Source organism: Eleginops maclovinus, chromosome 6 (genome assembly GCF_036324505.1).
Source record: "Eleginops maclovinus isolate JMC-PN-2008 ecotype Puerto Natales chromosome 6, JC_Emac_rtc_rv5, whole genome shotgun sequence".
Classification (NCBI taxonomy): Eukaryota; Metazoa; Chordata; class Actinopteri; order Perciformes; family Eleginopidae; genus Eleginops; species Eleginops maclovinus.
The window spans coordinates 6,009,384-6,024,933 of record NC_086354.1 but is presented as its reverse complement, the minus strand read 5'-3'; the positions used below and the strand labels follow the sequence as shown (position 1 = coordinate 6,024,933).

Sequence of the window (15,550 nt, the reverse complement as noted above, 5' to 3'; positions counted from 1 at the left end):
ATTACATTTATTGTAAGTTGCTTTAGAAAAAGGCATCTGCTAAATGAAAACTGTATGTAACGTGTTCAAGGTTTAAAAAATCTGTGCTACAAACCAAAAAGACCCAGAAATGTACTTCCGATCTTTCTATTATTTAAAAGCTAAATGTCTGAACTAATGTGACATTAGTAGCCTTCTCTCCTGTGCTTGAGCATGAAGCAAATCCTCCATCCTCCTTGATTTTAAAGTTAATGGATACACCAAGGTTTTCAGTTATTCCCTCTCTTGTTAATTGAAAACTCCTCTCACTCCTTATTTTTGCTGAATTATGTACTTTCTTGCTATTGCTCTGCTGTGAAAGGGACAGACATTGGAGCAGCATTTTTGTTTACATTTGGGGAGTCCCACATGTCATGCTCAATGGTGCTGAGAATTTTCACCTAAGCTTAAATATTTTATATCAACAGCCCCCAAAATATGATTTGCGACTACATTTGCAGCCTCACTGACTGTGTTTTTTTTGCAGCTGAGCCTTCTGCTGTCGGGCAGAAGCAAAATGCAATTGGATACATAAACTGTTCATAAAACAACTTTATTTTCCACTTCCTCTTTCGCCTGACTTCACGACAGTAAATGTGAAAGATCTGAAGCCTACTCTCTGCAGCTCTCCCAGAGTAATACAGAAAAGGTAAAATAAGGGCTCTTGTGCACAGTAATGGCTTTTAGTAGTAGCATTTAGTTACTTGTTCACCACTATATATTAACAGACTTAATTTTCAGGCTTCTAACAAAAAACTCAAATAATCATTGACTTTGAGACGAGAGAGCCCGGAGGCGTCTCGTCCAGCAGTGGCTCAGTCAGTAGGGGCTTCGACTGGGAATCGTAGGGTTGCTGGTTCAAGTCCCCGAACAGACTTGAAAATATGGAAAATGGACTGCTACTTGGAGAGGTCCCAGTTCACCTCCTAGGCCCTGCTGTGATGCCCTTGACCAAGGCACCAGACACCTCCAATCCCCCCTCCCCATTGCTCCCCGGACGCTGCACAATAGCTGCCCACTGCTCCTAGTACTAGGATGGGTTAAATGCAGAGGACAAATTTCACTGTGTGTGCTCTGCTGTGTGCATGTATGTGACTAATACAGGGGGTTTCATCCTCCAATTCTGTTCTCTGTTAAGCGCTAAATTGCTAGTTCTTTTCCAGGTTTAGTACTCTTTCCTGAACCACTCTATTCAGAATTTATTTAATTTGGAATCAGACCCTTTGAATAAAAGGGAAAATAAGGGAACCTTCTTGCACTCCTTGTCTTTGTTACTTCTAAAGAGACAAGGTTTGATTGTGGGCGAATGCTTGGTATCTCCACTTTGATATGCAGTAAGGTAACTTAAGACAGACGTAATCATTTTGACATATATTGGGCCTAATAAGTCTTATCCAGCCCTGTGCATTTTTTGTGTCAGACTCAACTTCACATTCGTGGTCCCGCTGAGCAGAGTTTACCTCGGGACAGATTCTGGCCTCTGCCTCGGTGGGCGGTGGCCTCGTGTCGATGCTGAGAGGCTTAAGACCGTTGCATCAATACGGACATTAGAATGAAAAAGGGATTAGCACAGGCTAGACTGGGTCTCAATGGACAGCGAAGTGAAAAGCCATCTAAGCTGAGAAGGCATTAGATCTAAAGTCAATGGAATCACTTCCACTCACTCTGGCCTGAAAGCGTGGGGACACTTTGAGGCGGGGAGTCATTGACGGGCCACTTGCAGGCTGATCCGGCAAAAAAAAAATCTTAATTGCAAGACAAATTCAAAGCACTTGTATCAGGTTTCCTTCAAGGAGGGGCGGGGAAATATCCATTCAAGAGCACTTTTTTAATTTCATGCCAAATTGACTTAGCTTCCTCTCTAAATATATATTCAAATTTGTTAACAAATCAACATGAATTGCTTAAACAACAGCCAGTCACCTAATCCACACACACACACACACACACACACACACACACACACACACACACACACACACACACACACACACACACACACACACACACACACACACACACACACACACACACACACACACACACACACACACACACACACACACACACACACACACACACACACACACACGAGCCTGAAGAGACGTACAACATCATTTATATAGGATAATAAGGAGATGCCTTTTTTCCGATCCCAATGTGCATTTGCTGCCACGTGCCATTTTGCACATCATCTTCAAAGTCTAACCCCCCCCTTTCAGCTCTGTTGCCTCAATTCATTTTTTCTTGACATGAAGAAGCAAGGGAGAGGGAGAAAAGAAGAAGAAGCTGATTCTTCATGGTGCGTCAGAAGTAGGCCAAGTATAGTCCCTTCAGGGGGGGGTGGCGGCAGCGCACGGCTGAGTTGTCTGATTGGCTGGGTAGGAGGTGATGTCACTTTTGATGGTTCTGTGCACCCTGCAGAGGAAAGGCTAAAGACTCGAGGTTCAACATGTGATGACGAGACGCCAAGTTCCAACAGATATCTGCACCAAGAATCATTCCACATCAAAGAACACTCTCTTTGTCGACTGCAGCTTAGAACCCAAACCTCACTTCAAATCCTTCTGATAAAATATAATTTATTCCTGCTGTGCTTTAATGTCAAAAGCCTCTGTAAGGTCTGTGTGTTCAAAAAGGGATGAAACGACAGAAAATACTAAAGAGAAAATAAAAAAAGAGGTCTTGAGTCCTCCTTATCTCCGAGTCTTATCACGTCAGTCACTCCTGCAGATGTTCAACCCTTTTATTAAAAAACACCCTCAAAAGGCTATTACCACTTGTTTCTGGCATGTAAACAAACATTACCTTTGATTTGGATTAACTTTCTACATTTGACAACTCTTTGGAATACTTAATGTTGCGGCCGGATAAGCAATAACTGAGCTACCGCTAAAACAGGACAGCCAGTCAGCAGATGACTGGTATGATGTTGTATTGGAAATCTTTGTAAATGAAAAATCTTCAGGAAAATACATTTGAATACGCGTGGAAATTACTCTGATTTGAAATTAAAAAGCCACTCTATTTCCAGCACCGAAAAATTAGCAGTGACTTGATGTCAGATCCAGATCTCCATCCACATTACTGCTTGGTGACTTTAACATCCGTGTCGACTCCAAGACATGCACCTTTGCCTCAGAATTTCTCTCACTGCTCCACTGTTTCAACATCACACAGCACGTCCAAGGTCCCACTCACACCAAAGGACACACCCTGGACCTAGTGTGCTCCTCCATCCCATCGCCAGTGCCTGGACCTAGCAGTTGCGGACCACCATGCTATCCTCTTTTCTGTTTCTGTTCTCCTACCTATCGTGCGAGCAAAATGCACCATCACATTCAGGAAAACCAAAACACCGAGTCACCGGCCGTGAACAGTACGATAGCTTCCCATTTGGCCTCCATCCCCCTCCCCAACACAGTGGAAGGCCTGGTTGCCCACTACAACACAGCTCTATCCCTAAGCCTTGACTCTCTTGCCCCCCTCAAACCCGGACTGTCTCCTTTACCCGTCCTGCCCCTTGGTTCACCACTGAACTCCGCACCCTGAAAGCTTCTGGTCGCCGGCCAGAGAGACTATACAAAAGAACTGGCCTCATTGTCCATCGTGAGGCTTATCAGGACCATGTAAAGTCCTATGAAGAAGCTCTCTCCCGGACTAGGTCTTTACTACTCCACCTTCATTGGCAACCAACACAACCAACCAAGAAACCTATTTTCCACCATTAACCGGTTTCTTCGCCCCCTCGACCCCCCTGCTCCTCCAGGTGCCCTCGACCTCTGCTCCCAAATCCTGGACTTCTTCCAGACCAAAGTGGAATCATCCACCAGCAGCTCCTGGTGCCTCCACCCCCCATTCCAACCACACAAAAGCCACAAGGCACTGCTCGCCTATCTAAGTGCAGCCTCTCCTCCTTCTCCCCAGTGGATGCCCTCCTATTAACGAGGCTGGTCACAAAGGCCAAGGCATCGACCTGCTTTCTCGACCCCATGCCCACAGCCTTGGTCAAGGAAGCACTACCCACCATCTGCCCCATCATAGTAGACATAGTGAACTTGTCAATGTCATCTGGCATAGTCCCACCCAGCCTCAAAACTGCCTCAGTTACTGCTATCCTCAAAAAGCCTGGTTTGGACCGGGAGGACTTCAACAACCACCAGCCGATCTCCAACCTCCCTTTCTTCAGCAAAATCCTAGAAAGAGCAGTTGCCACCCAACTCCAACAACATATGTCCAACCACAAGCTCTATGAACCCCTTCAGTCTGGCTTCAGATCCCACCACAGCACAGAGATTGCCCTCATCAAAATCACAAACAACCTCCTCATCCGGCCTCATCAGTATTCTCATCCTCCTGGACCTCTCTGCAGGCTTCAATACTATATCCCACACTAGCCTCCTCAGCCGCCTGTCCTAACTCTCGTACCGACAACACTTTGTCACCATCAGTGACTGCAGTTCACCATCAGCCCCTCTCAACCCCTGTGCTTGGACCACTCCTCTTCACCATCTATATTCTCCCACTTGGTCAAATCATGGGCCAGCATGGTCTAACTTCCATTCATACGCTGATGACACACAGCTCAATCTCTGCACCAAACCATCCACTCAACTCCCCCCTCAATCCCTTGTCAACTGCCTACAGGACTTCAAAAACTGGATGTCGTCAAACCTACTCAAACTAAACAGCACAAAAACAGAGCTCATGGTTGTGGCTCCCAAGTCACAACTCCGGAAGGTTGGAGATCTCCTCCTCTCCATGGACGGCTGCTCCATCTCTCCATCCCCTGAAGTCCGCAACCTGGGGGTCATCCTGGACACAACCCTCTCCTTCCAGGCTCACATCAAATCCGTCACTAAATCAGCTTTCTATCATTTAAAAAACATTTCCCGACTCCGGCCTTCACTCTCCGACTCTGTGGCAGAAATACTCATACATGCCTTCATCACGTCCCGATTGGATTACTGCAATGGGGTCCTTTCCGGGGTTCCCAGCAAAACCCTGGAGAGGCTCCAGCATGTCCAGAACTCTGCCGCCAGAGTTCTCACCCGCACCAAACCATGGCAGCAAATCACCCCCACCCTCATCCACCTTCACTGGCTCCTGATCAAGCCCCGGATCATAGTCAAAACTCTCCTCCTCACCTACAAGTCTCTCCATGGCCTCGCTCCACAGTACTTATCAGACCTCCTCCATCCCTACACCCCTACATGGAATCTGCAGTCCATGGACACGGGCCTTCTCTCTATTCCCCGCACTTGCCTCTGCACCATTGGTGACAGGGCGTTCAGTGTTGCGGCCCCCACCCTTTTGGAATGCTCTTCCTGCAGAGATCCGCAATGCTGCCTCCCTGGACATCTTCAAATCTGCATTAAAAACTCACCTCTTCACCATAGCCTTTGACCACTAACTCATCTTAGTCACCCGTTCTTCTACCACAACTGCCATTGCTGTTTTCTATTTTATTTACTTTATTTTTCTATGCTTTTATTTGCCCTAGTTTTTTGTTTGTTGATTTGTTTTCTGTCTGTCCTCACAAAATGGAAAGCATCCTTGGGTGCCTAGAAAGGCGCTATATAAATTCAAACTATTATTATTATTATTATTATTATTATTATTATTATTATTATTATTATTATTATTATTATTATTATTATTATTATTATGTATCTGAATGTTTCGCCTCTTCATTTTATGGTTAAAATGTCCAACAACTCATTTTCATTTTTTTTTTTTTTAAATGTTCACGACTTCAGAATAAAAACTTACAGGTGAGAATATATATATATATATATTAAAATATATAGATTATAATATAAATATGATTGGCCAGATTCAGTTGCAATAATACGATGTATAAAACTCTATTAAGAAGGAACCCATGGAAAAGCAATCGATTCCAGATCAAGTCAAACCAACATCCAGCCAAATCTAAGCTACGCTGATACGCTCAAGCCGTATTGGTCACGGCAACCCAATGTGGGCAGGTGGTCAGCTCAAAACATGCAAACCCAGTTGAACGATGGTGCTTCAGTGAGAATATTACCTCTTCTATATGCGTTGTTGTTGTTGTTGTTTTTAGATCAATTGTAAATCAGATGGAACAGATTTTTTTATAAAACTTGTAATTTTATGTTTTTTATGTATGTTTTGTTTGTGCTTTTGTTGAATGAATTTATCATGTGAAAAAACATTAAATACATGGATCATTGTATTGATTGAAATGACAATGATAGGTCAAACTGTAATATTAATACCACGTGACCCCAAGGAAAGAAAGACCCTGATGGAGTGCAGGTGGTGTTGGGACATGAAGGAAAAACCAGACAAATTAATGAGTTTCTTTGAGGTTCAGTTCCTTTAATTGGAGAACTGACGGCTAAACAAACTCACCAGACGCGCAGTCCTCCTCATCAGCTCCGTTCTCGCAATCCTTCTCCCCATCACATCTCCATGACAACGAGACACACTTGTTGGTTCCCCCACAGTCGAATTTCTCTGGAGGACACGTCTGTTTGCCTGTGGGCAGAGATGAAAGAGATACGGAGATTACAGTCGTGGTTTTATGATCGCTTAAAAGACAGTAAAGCAAAAAACCAACAACACTCGACTTGATTTCTATCGCCCCCACGATGCAGTTAAAGCCCATCCAAAACTCCACCACACTGGCCATTGATTTCACTTTCTGGGCCGCCTCTAAAGAGGAATGTCGAGAGATCATGAAATACAGCAAATGCACAGTTGGCTTTAAAGCAAACGAACCCCCCCCCCCCCCCCCCCCCCCTTCTCCTGCCAATCTGCTCTAGTTGGCACAGGGTGGGTTTGATCCAGATTACAGTGCGCTTCATACGGAGCTTGTTGTTAATTATACATCTTTGCTTACAGTGCAGCCTTGAGCCTGCCAGTATGGAATACAGGGGCAGCCTGCCTGGCAAATCATTTCACTTTCTGATGGATTTATTTTCATTATATTTAAGAACAATAGTTCCCAACTGTTTATGGACTCACCAACCCATCCATTTTTACTGAGTCACCCAGTTATTCATTGTTTCTTTACTTTTTTGACCTTTTTCTATTATTTGTAGCAAATCCAACATTTATACATCAGTTTGAGTTTTTAATTTATTTTATTACCATATATCCAATACTTTTGACTGCTCTATAATTGATCTAGCAGTTGTTACTATTTTACCAATTATCCATTACTTTAAACTATTATAACATTTATTCATGACATTTATCCATTGTTTTAATCTGTTACCATTTTTCCATACATTTTAGCCAATTATCTCATCCATTACTTTATATAATATAATTTAGCCATTATTTATCACTTGTATGCCAGTTTTAACCTGTGTTTATACAACTATATTAAAGTATATCTATTCCTTTTAACTATTTCTAACATTTCTACATTACTTTTGGCCAATTCTTTAAATGATTTACTCATTACCTTTAACTAACAATATTATATCCATCACCCTTTATGTATTCTACCAAATATTCACTCCATTTAGCCAACTGTTCTTAAAAATTATCCATTACTGTTACTAATTGTTTCTACAATGTGAGCATTACTTTGAGTTATTCCAACATTTATCCATACATTTTATGCAACTAGTTTGATCATTTATCCATTGCATTTATCAAACCTATAATATTTAACCATTTAAACATTCAGTAACATTGTATCCAGTAGTACAGGACCATTTATCCAGTACTATCCAGATGTTTCACTATCTTTTCATTACCTTTGGCTAAATAATATAATCATTTATCGATGACTTTTGACCCACTAATATTAGCATTTTATTCAACCCATTACTATTAAACCAATATTCCACTACTTTGAGACAACTATTTTTATTTTAGGTATACGGTATCTAATTGTTTGAACTGTATGCATTTTAGCTTAAGCTTTAGCTCTTTTCCCTTGGTTACTAGCCATCACACACTCTAAATCTGTAATGTTCATACAGCTCACCCTATGTGGATATATATTTTCATCAAATTGTTACATCTATTTATTTATTTTTTATCAGTTGAGATACTTTAAATTATTTCCATGTACCTACGTACTGCCATCCTTTGCAGCTTCTTATTAAGGCTAGCTTTTGAAACCTTTCAATGGTCGTGTTTTTTTTTTCCTGAGCTTACTGAAAGAGCCTTTCCACCGCTGGCAAACAATGTAATGAGTGTATCATTAGTAGCGAGATGACTGAGAACACACTCCATAATGAATACCATTTATGAGGTTAGAAGAATCTCTGATGCTGTCGCTATCAATGTTCAGCGTGCACTGCATTGTGGGTAATTGGACCAGACAAGGAGAAGGTCTGCCAAAGCTTGTTTCTAAACAAAGAACATCTGTTCATATGGAAATGCATTCATTAGAACACGGCACTTAGGCTCAAATTGAATTTCTTTTTGTGCAATGTAAATTCAATATGCAGTACGTTTTAATTATTAAATGAACAACTGTATATCGTCCATGACAATGGCAGAGTTCAAATTGCATGGTGCATTCAAGCTTTCCTTTTTGATGCTTTTTTTTACCGGTTAGTTTGCATTTTCTTTGAAATCAATTAAAACATAATGGTATATTTGCTGATAGCATGAATAAAATCAATTATACAAAAAGCATGAAGTGCAACGCTGTTTTTCATGGTTATATGGTCAGGAACTTTTGCTTCCATGTCAGAATAATGTCTTTGAATTGCTTTGTGAAACACAGTACTTGCTGACATGTGCCCTAGATCTTGGGAGATAATTCCAATGTCATTATTTAATTCATTGAAATTATTCTTTGTCCCTCCAAAATAAACAGTGTTAATAAGCTTTTGGGATTACTAGTTTACTTATTTTTCATTATTTCAATGAAATGTAATAGCTAGTGTGGGAAATCGAGGTAATGGAAAATACGAGGTTTTAAGACTTCTGTCTTGACTCCACTTGGGAGTTTATTCCACTGTGGGAAGTGGATTGGAAAGAGCCTTGACTGACCAAGAAAATTGACCAAAGGGTCCTCAGAGTGAGAAGGCGGCCATCCTCCAGCATTGCAATCACTGGGCCAAAGTAAAGAACTTGACCATGGCGGGAAAAAAGAACAATTTATTCCACTACCCTGCTGTCCAGCATCAGACTCTTCAAAACTGTAAAGTTGTCTTTGCAGGTCTCGCTAGAAAATCTATCAGAAGGCTGCTGCTGATTCAGAATGCTGCTGCTTGACCTCAACTATCACCAAGAAACTTGATTACTTCAGTTCAGAAGTCTTCACCCTGGCTTCCTGTCTGTCAAAGAATTTACTTCAAAATACTTCTGCTGGTGTAAAAAGCACTGAATGGTTAAGGGCCAAAATACATTTCCCCTGCTACATTATTAACCATTGAGAACTCTCCAGTCTGCCGGGACAGGTTTGCTTTCTGTCCCCAGAGTCAAACTAAACATGGAGAAGCAGCGTTTAGTTATTATGCTCTATGTATCTGGAACAAACTACCTGCAGTTCCACTACAACTTTCACTTCTTTTAAAATCAAGGCTGAAGACCTTGCCACTCTTAATGACTGAATGTATTTAAATGTAATGTTATGCGTTTCAGAAGATTTCAGCTTTTGGATTTGAACCCAATGCTTATAGGGAACATTAGAGGTTAATGAGGATATCTGTAAACTTTAAGTGTGAAGCTATGGAAAGAAAGGAACCGTCTCAGCTGAAACACGGAGAGGCCAACTGCACAGCCATCCAACGTCAGAAATCTAAGCAGGAGTGTCATTAAAGAATATTAACCAGTAGAAAATTCCCTTAGTATGTCATTCTTTACTTGGATTAAACTGCAACAGGGAGCTAGAGTAGTGAATAAAATCGTGGAGAGGTTTGAACACTACTTCTATACACCATTTTCTTGCATTTCTGTTGACAGAACCGCACCAAGCTAATACTGGCTATTATACAAGCCTGGGATATAGGACAGGTAACCACACACAGAGATAACCACCATTGGATGCCATATCAGTAAAACAGCTTGTTTTTCAGCCCTTTATTTCTATTACTCTATCTATTACTTTCCCTTTCAGCTTGGAGGGGTGACAGCGAGGAGATGTGGAGAGGAGGCTGGAGAGGCAGCTGGTGCCTGGGGAGACCGAGCAGTGAGAATGGCTGATGCAGCCAGGCCCTGACCCCTCACACGCACACATATAGAAACATTGACAACTGAAGTGTTGTTTCTACAGCAGGGGACACCTCCTGCTCAGAGGACATTGTATAGCGGCTATAGGCAGTCCAAAAAAAGCAGCGAGGGACTAAACATGAGAAAAACCCTGACTAACAGAATAAACAGAATAAATCTGTTCCACTCCTTGTGTGGGTTTGATCATTTACACCTCCATAAAAACAGCAAAAATAAAACTGGTTCCAGTAACCACTTAGCTAGCAGGTCTGGTTACTTAAAAATGTTTTCCCTTACAATTACCGGGCCCAATATGCTGTTTTCCTGTGGTATGTTATATAGGTTTCTGTGCATGTAAATAGTCTGAAAAGGCGGAAAAATCTATGTTTCCTCCAGAGGGAGTTTCTCTCCACTGATCTGCCTGAAACGCCACCATTAGACTCCTTTGAATACCTACTGTATGTACCATAGTGACATCACTACTACATTACTATACGTAACACTCGTGGTTTTATTGGCTAGCACTCAAACACATTAGGCATGATAGGCTTAGGAGTTGGATATCTCTAAGCGATTGACCAACCACAACAGAGTCGACCAGCTAACCAATCAGAGCAGACTGGGCTCTGGTTTCAGACAGAGGGTGAGAAAAATGAAGACCTTTTTGAACATTGAAGCATGGAAATATGTCACAGAAGAGGCACAGAATACGACTATAAACCTGAAAATGAGCAGAAAAGGGGCCCTCTAATGCCAAGGACAGGTTAAAGCAGTTGGGTATAACCATTCGCATCACCCCCGAAGCTCCAGGGAACAAGCCCCCCATCAATAATGAGTGAAAAATACAACATAGAAAATAAGACCATACATGAGACTCCTACACATTGCATTACTTTGTTTGCTGAGTAGTGAATTCTACCTACCATTATCATAGTTGTGAACATATTGCACTAGAGTCACTCCACAGTCAAAGGCAGCACTGTATAAAACAGGTTGTGAGAAATAAGTGGAGGGGATCAAGCAGTTAGCCTCTTCCACTTGCATGCTCTGGCAAGGCTTTCATTCCCCCTCATGGCTTATGTATGAGAATAAGTTCTAAAAGTCACATATTATTTCTTCTGTTTCATGTGTAAGGAAGTTTGGGAAAGTGTATTTCCGAGGCAACTTAAGATGTGTGACAGTCTTTGAAGTTGCCTGCGTCAGTGCAGGAAACAGAGACAATTACGCCCTGTGATGTATTTTCAGTCACTTCTTTTCAGATACAGCTGTGAAGAGCGTTGAGTGAGCAAACAAGCCTAATGAAGGCTGAAGGAACTAAAGAGGGGAAGGGATGATTACCTCAAATGGATGATTACAGCTGAGCATTATCTTAAAGAAGACGGGTCGGCTGGTCAGGGTTGGCAATACAGAAAATATCTCTTAGAAATGTCTAAGATAAAAGAGGCGAGGAGGTGGTTTCTTTGAGAGAGGAAATAACATGGTGTCTTGAATGAATTCGATGTAGGTTGAGAGAGGACCAGACAGAAAACAAGGTTCTGACTAAAGGAAATGAACCGAAGGGTGAAGGAGAGCGCAGAGCAGAGAAAAACAGAGGACAGCTCCGGGGGCACGCCAAGAGCAAGAAGCTGTGTAAAGAGGAACAGGATGAGGAGACAAACTGCTGCCTGACCTTTCAGGTTGTTTTTCTGAAGCCAAATCAAAGCCATCCGCACAGAGTGGAAAGAGATGAAAGAGGCGAGGCAGAGCGTAGACTTGAGCAGAATGAGAATCCACTGAGGGGAGGTCGAGCTGTCCTGTCCTTTTAAAGGATGACTCTTTAATAAACCGTGAGCGCTGGTACTACCAAATCAAAACAAAGGAACAAATCTTCACTACCGCAAAGAAGTAAAGCTGTACCGAATGTCAATTATTCAGAATCAGAAACAGGTTTATTACCACGTAGGCTAACACATACGAGGCATTTGACTTGGTGTTAAATGTGAAGCTTCATTCTGGAAACCTCAAAAGGAGCATCCGACATTCGATGCATATTTTATGACATTGACCAAAACCCTCTGTTTATATAAAGTGGTCCATTAGATTCAATTATTTAACCAAATGTCATTTCTGTTGCTGTTAGACCACCCTGTTGCAATGTGAGGTGCAGGTGAAAAAACATCACAACAAGAAAAGGTTTTCCTTCAACCAAAAACCATGCCTTTTTATTTCCTAGCCTTTCACAAGAACTGGAACATAAATTGCATAACGTCAAACGCTCTTTCCACAGGTGCTGCTCTTTCACCAACCAGCAAACAAATGCCCCCTCTCCCTCCTCTTCCCAGTCATTTATAGCTGATTGCCCGCCTTCCCAAACTAGTCAGGCCAATCGGGCCGTGGCTCTGAAAGGGTAGTGAAGAGTTAAACAAAAATAAACATTGTTTTCAACATTTAACAAGATCCTCAAGGCCTAAGTACATCAATTATCTGACCTTACAAAACACTGTACATTCAAAACAAACGAGATCTTAATAAAACGGATAGTTTTAAACTCAATTGACACACCTTACATCACACACATTTTAGACCAACCACAGCCAACACTCCATCTACTCAGAGCACATACTGTATAAGCAGCAGCTTGGAGGCGTGCTCCCCCTTTGAGCACTGGCACAAGATAGCCTCCAGGTCTGAACAATGGGAATGGTGAATGATATTGTGATGGTGTGGCTTTTTTAAATGAAATGCATTTAAAAACACAGCATCTTTATTTGCCTATGTAAATGTATATTATGAACTTTAACTTAAATAAAGACAACTATTCTACAACATTTGCCTACCTTTTTAACAAAGAAACAAATGTTAGTGAGGGAGTGTTTGCTTCCTCACACACCCGTTTAACACATTTAACCAAAACCCACAAGCTAGAGAGCCATCTTTTTTTTTGACTGCGTTGTAAATGTTGTATTTGAAAGGCTAAATGCCAACAACTATGAATTCAAACTGATTTTTTTGTTAGTTAAAAACATGTTGGGTTTCTTTGGAAATAATCACATAAACATTTTTTGAAAAATGTTGACTTTTGGACATTAGCCTACTACTATAACTAATAAAAATGTTTGAACACACAACCTCAAAACAATACTGTGACACCACCACTGGAATATCATGTTACAAATAGTATAAAACTAATAATATTAATGTGGCCTAATCTTAATCTGCAACTCTGTAGAAATACTGGGTTTTAACACAATGAATGGAACAGCATTGGAATTTTGCAATGTCAACGCTTCTGAGTCTAAAAACTATTTGTGTAAAGCCTTACAAAGCAGGGATTGTAAAGTCTCAGCCTTTTTTAAAGACATAGTTAAAACAATTTTGCAGGTAACTATTTTTGAAGGCAGTGCCAGAAACAAGCATTGCATAGGTACCATTTACTAAAAGCAATGGGATTGTTCCATTCGATTTCAGAATATTGAAGAAAATAAACTTGACCGCAAACAAATGTTTACTCACATTTTGTTCAAATTAACCCGAATTTAAAATATTTTAAACGTAAATGTGGTCTCTACCACCAAGCTAACGGCTGCAGACGCGGCAGAACACCAGACGCTAACGGCGGCAGACGCGGCAGAACAATAGACGCTAGCGGCGGCAGACGTGGCAGAACAACAGATGCTAACGGCTGCAGAAGCGGCAGAACAACAGACACTAACGACTACAGACGCGGTAGAACAACAGACGCTAACGGCTGCAGTAGCGGCAGAACAACAGACGCTAACGGCTACAGACACAGCAGAACAACAGACGCTAACAGCTACAGACAAGGTAGAACAACAGACGCTAACGGCTGCAGAAGCGGCAGAACAACAGGCGCTAACAGCTACAGACACTGAACAAAAGACGATAACAGCTACAGACGCGGTAGAACAACAAACGCTAACGGTTACAGACACAGAACAACAGACGATAACAGCTACAGACACAGCAGAACAACAGACGCTAACAGCTACAGACGCTAATGGCAACAGACGCTAATGGGGTAGCCGCCATCAATTCCGACATACCCCCATTCCGACATTGACGTCTAATTGTCGAAGTGGAAGCAGTTCCATTGTTTTCAAAGCTCCCACCACTCCGACAAAAAAAACGTCCCGTCATTCCGACATTAGGGCCATTAATGTAATAAGGGAAATGGGTCCTATCTTGCAGTAGCCTATTTGCTTGCGTGCTTTCTGTAGTCCGTGTGTAAAAAAAACATGAAATCTTATGAAAGCATTCTACACTATTAATGTATGGGGTGATGCAATCCGTGCAGCCAGGGTTCGGGTGAGTGAAATTAGGGGGAAACTTGGCTTGGTGTCAATTCCTCTAATGCTGACGTTTTAAATAAATCTGCTCCAATACCTTGATACCTTGACACACACTCGGAGACAGTAAAAAAAAGTCCTAGCTGCAAAGCGTGTTTTGATGTGCTCTCGTTGCTCTCCTGCACACAATTGCGTGCGTGCCAAGCAGTCGGCCTAATACACGAGTCCTGTTTTACAGAACAAATAGCCACCTGGCACCTGCGTTGCAGTTTAGCTCGTAATAGCCTACTGTATGTAGAAAATAGAATTATCACTAGGCCAAAACTGTGTACTGATTCAAAGGATGTTTTCTCCTCCAGTAAACTGCATAAGTATGTAGTTGTAAGCGGGTGGTTTGAGCGCAAGACGATGGGGGGCGGGGTCCCGCCCGCCTGCCGGCCTAGACGTTGCAACACACCTGTGTTGCATCTGTTGATTGGGAATGGTGGATGGGTGGGTGCTGGGAATATAATGGGTATGTTTGTGGTGAGACAGCAGGGCAGGGAAAGGAGATACGATTGAGCTCCACGCCAGAGCTGCCGTGCCAGGACGTGGGTGAGTTTTGTATTGTATCCGTCGTAAGTTGAGATCAGCCTAAGAGATAAAGATTGTTGCGTGTTGCGATTACTGGTCTTTTGACTCCGTTATGCCCCACTTTCGGCGGCCGAGGCGAGGAGGCCAGCGTATCAGGTAGTATTGTGGTGTCTTTCTGTTTTCCGGGGAATTGGCTTCCCCGGCGGGTTTCTCTGTGTATGTGTGCATGTGTGCATAATACTATATATCCCCTTATAACTGATTATTAGTATGTGTATTATAACTAAACTATTTTTGAGTAATATCCCTCTGATATATTATTTATATGTGTTTCCCTTTTGCTACATGTGGGGGGCTAGCATTATGAGTGGAGCTAGAAATATCACTCTGGCATGTATAGGCTACTGTTTGTTTTCTTCCTTTTGCTACATGTGCGGGCTAACTTTACAGAGTGGAGCTAGTTAGCTGGAGACTCACCAAACTGTGTTGGAAGTGGTGTGCTATAG

At 42.0% G+C, this 15,550-nt stretch overlaps 1 protein-coding gene across 2 annotated transcripts in view; it reads right to left on the bottom strand.

The window, feature by feature from the left end:
- The window catches only part of LOC134865954 (low-density lipoprotein receptor-related protein 8-like), a 148,950-nt gene that overhangs the window by 78,532 nt on the left and 54,868 nt on the right, over positions 1-15,550 (bottom strand). For both annotated transcript variants that reach the window (XM_063885815.1, XM_063885816.1), the window contains one exon: positions 6,415-6,540. In XM_063885815.1, coding sequence (XP_063741885.1) covers positions 6,415-6,540 — 126 coding nt within the window. The remainder of the gene's footprint in view (positions 1-6,414; positions 6,541-15,550) is intronic.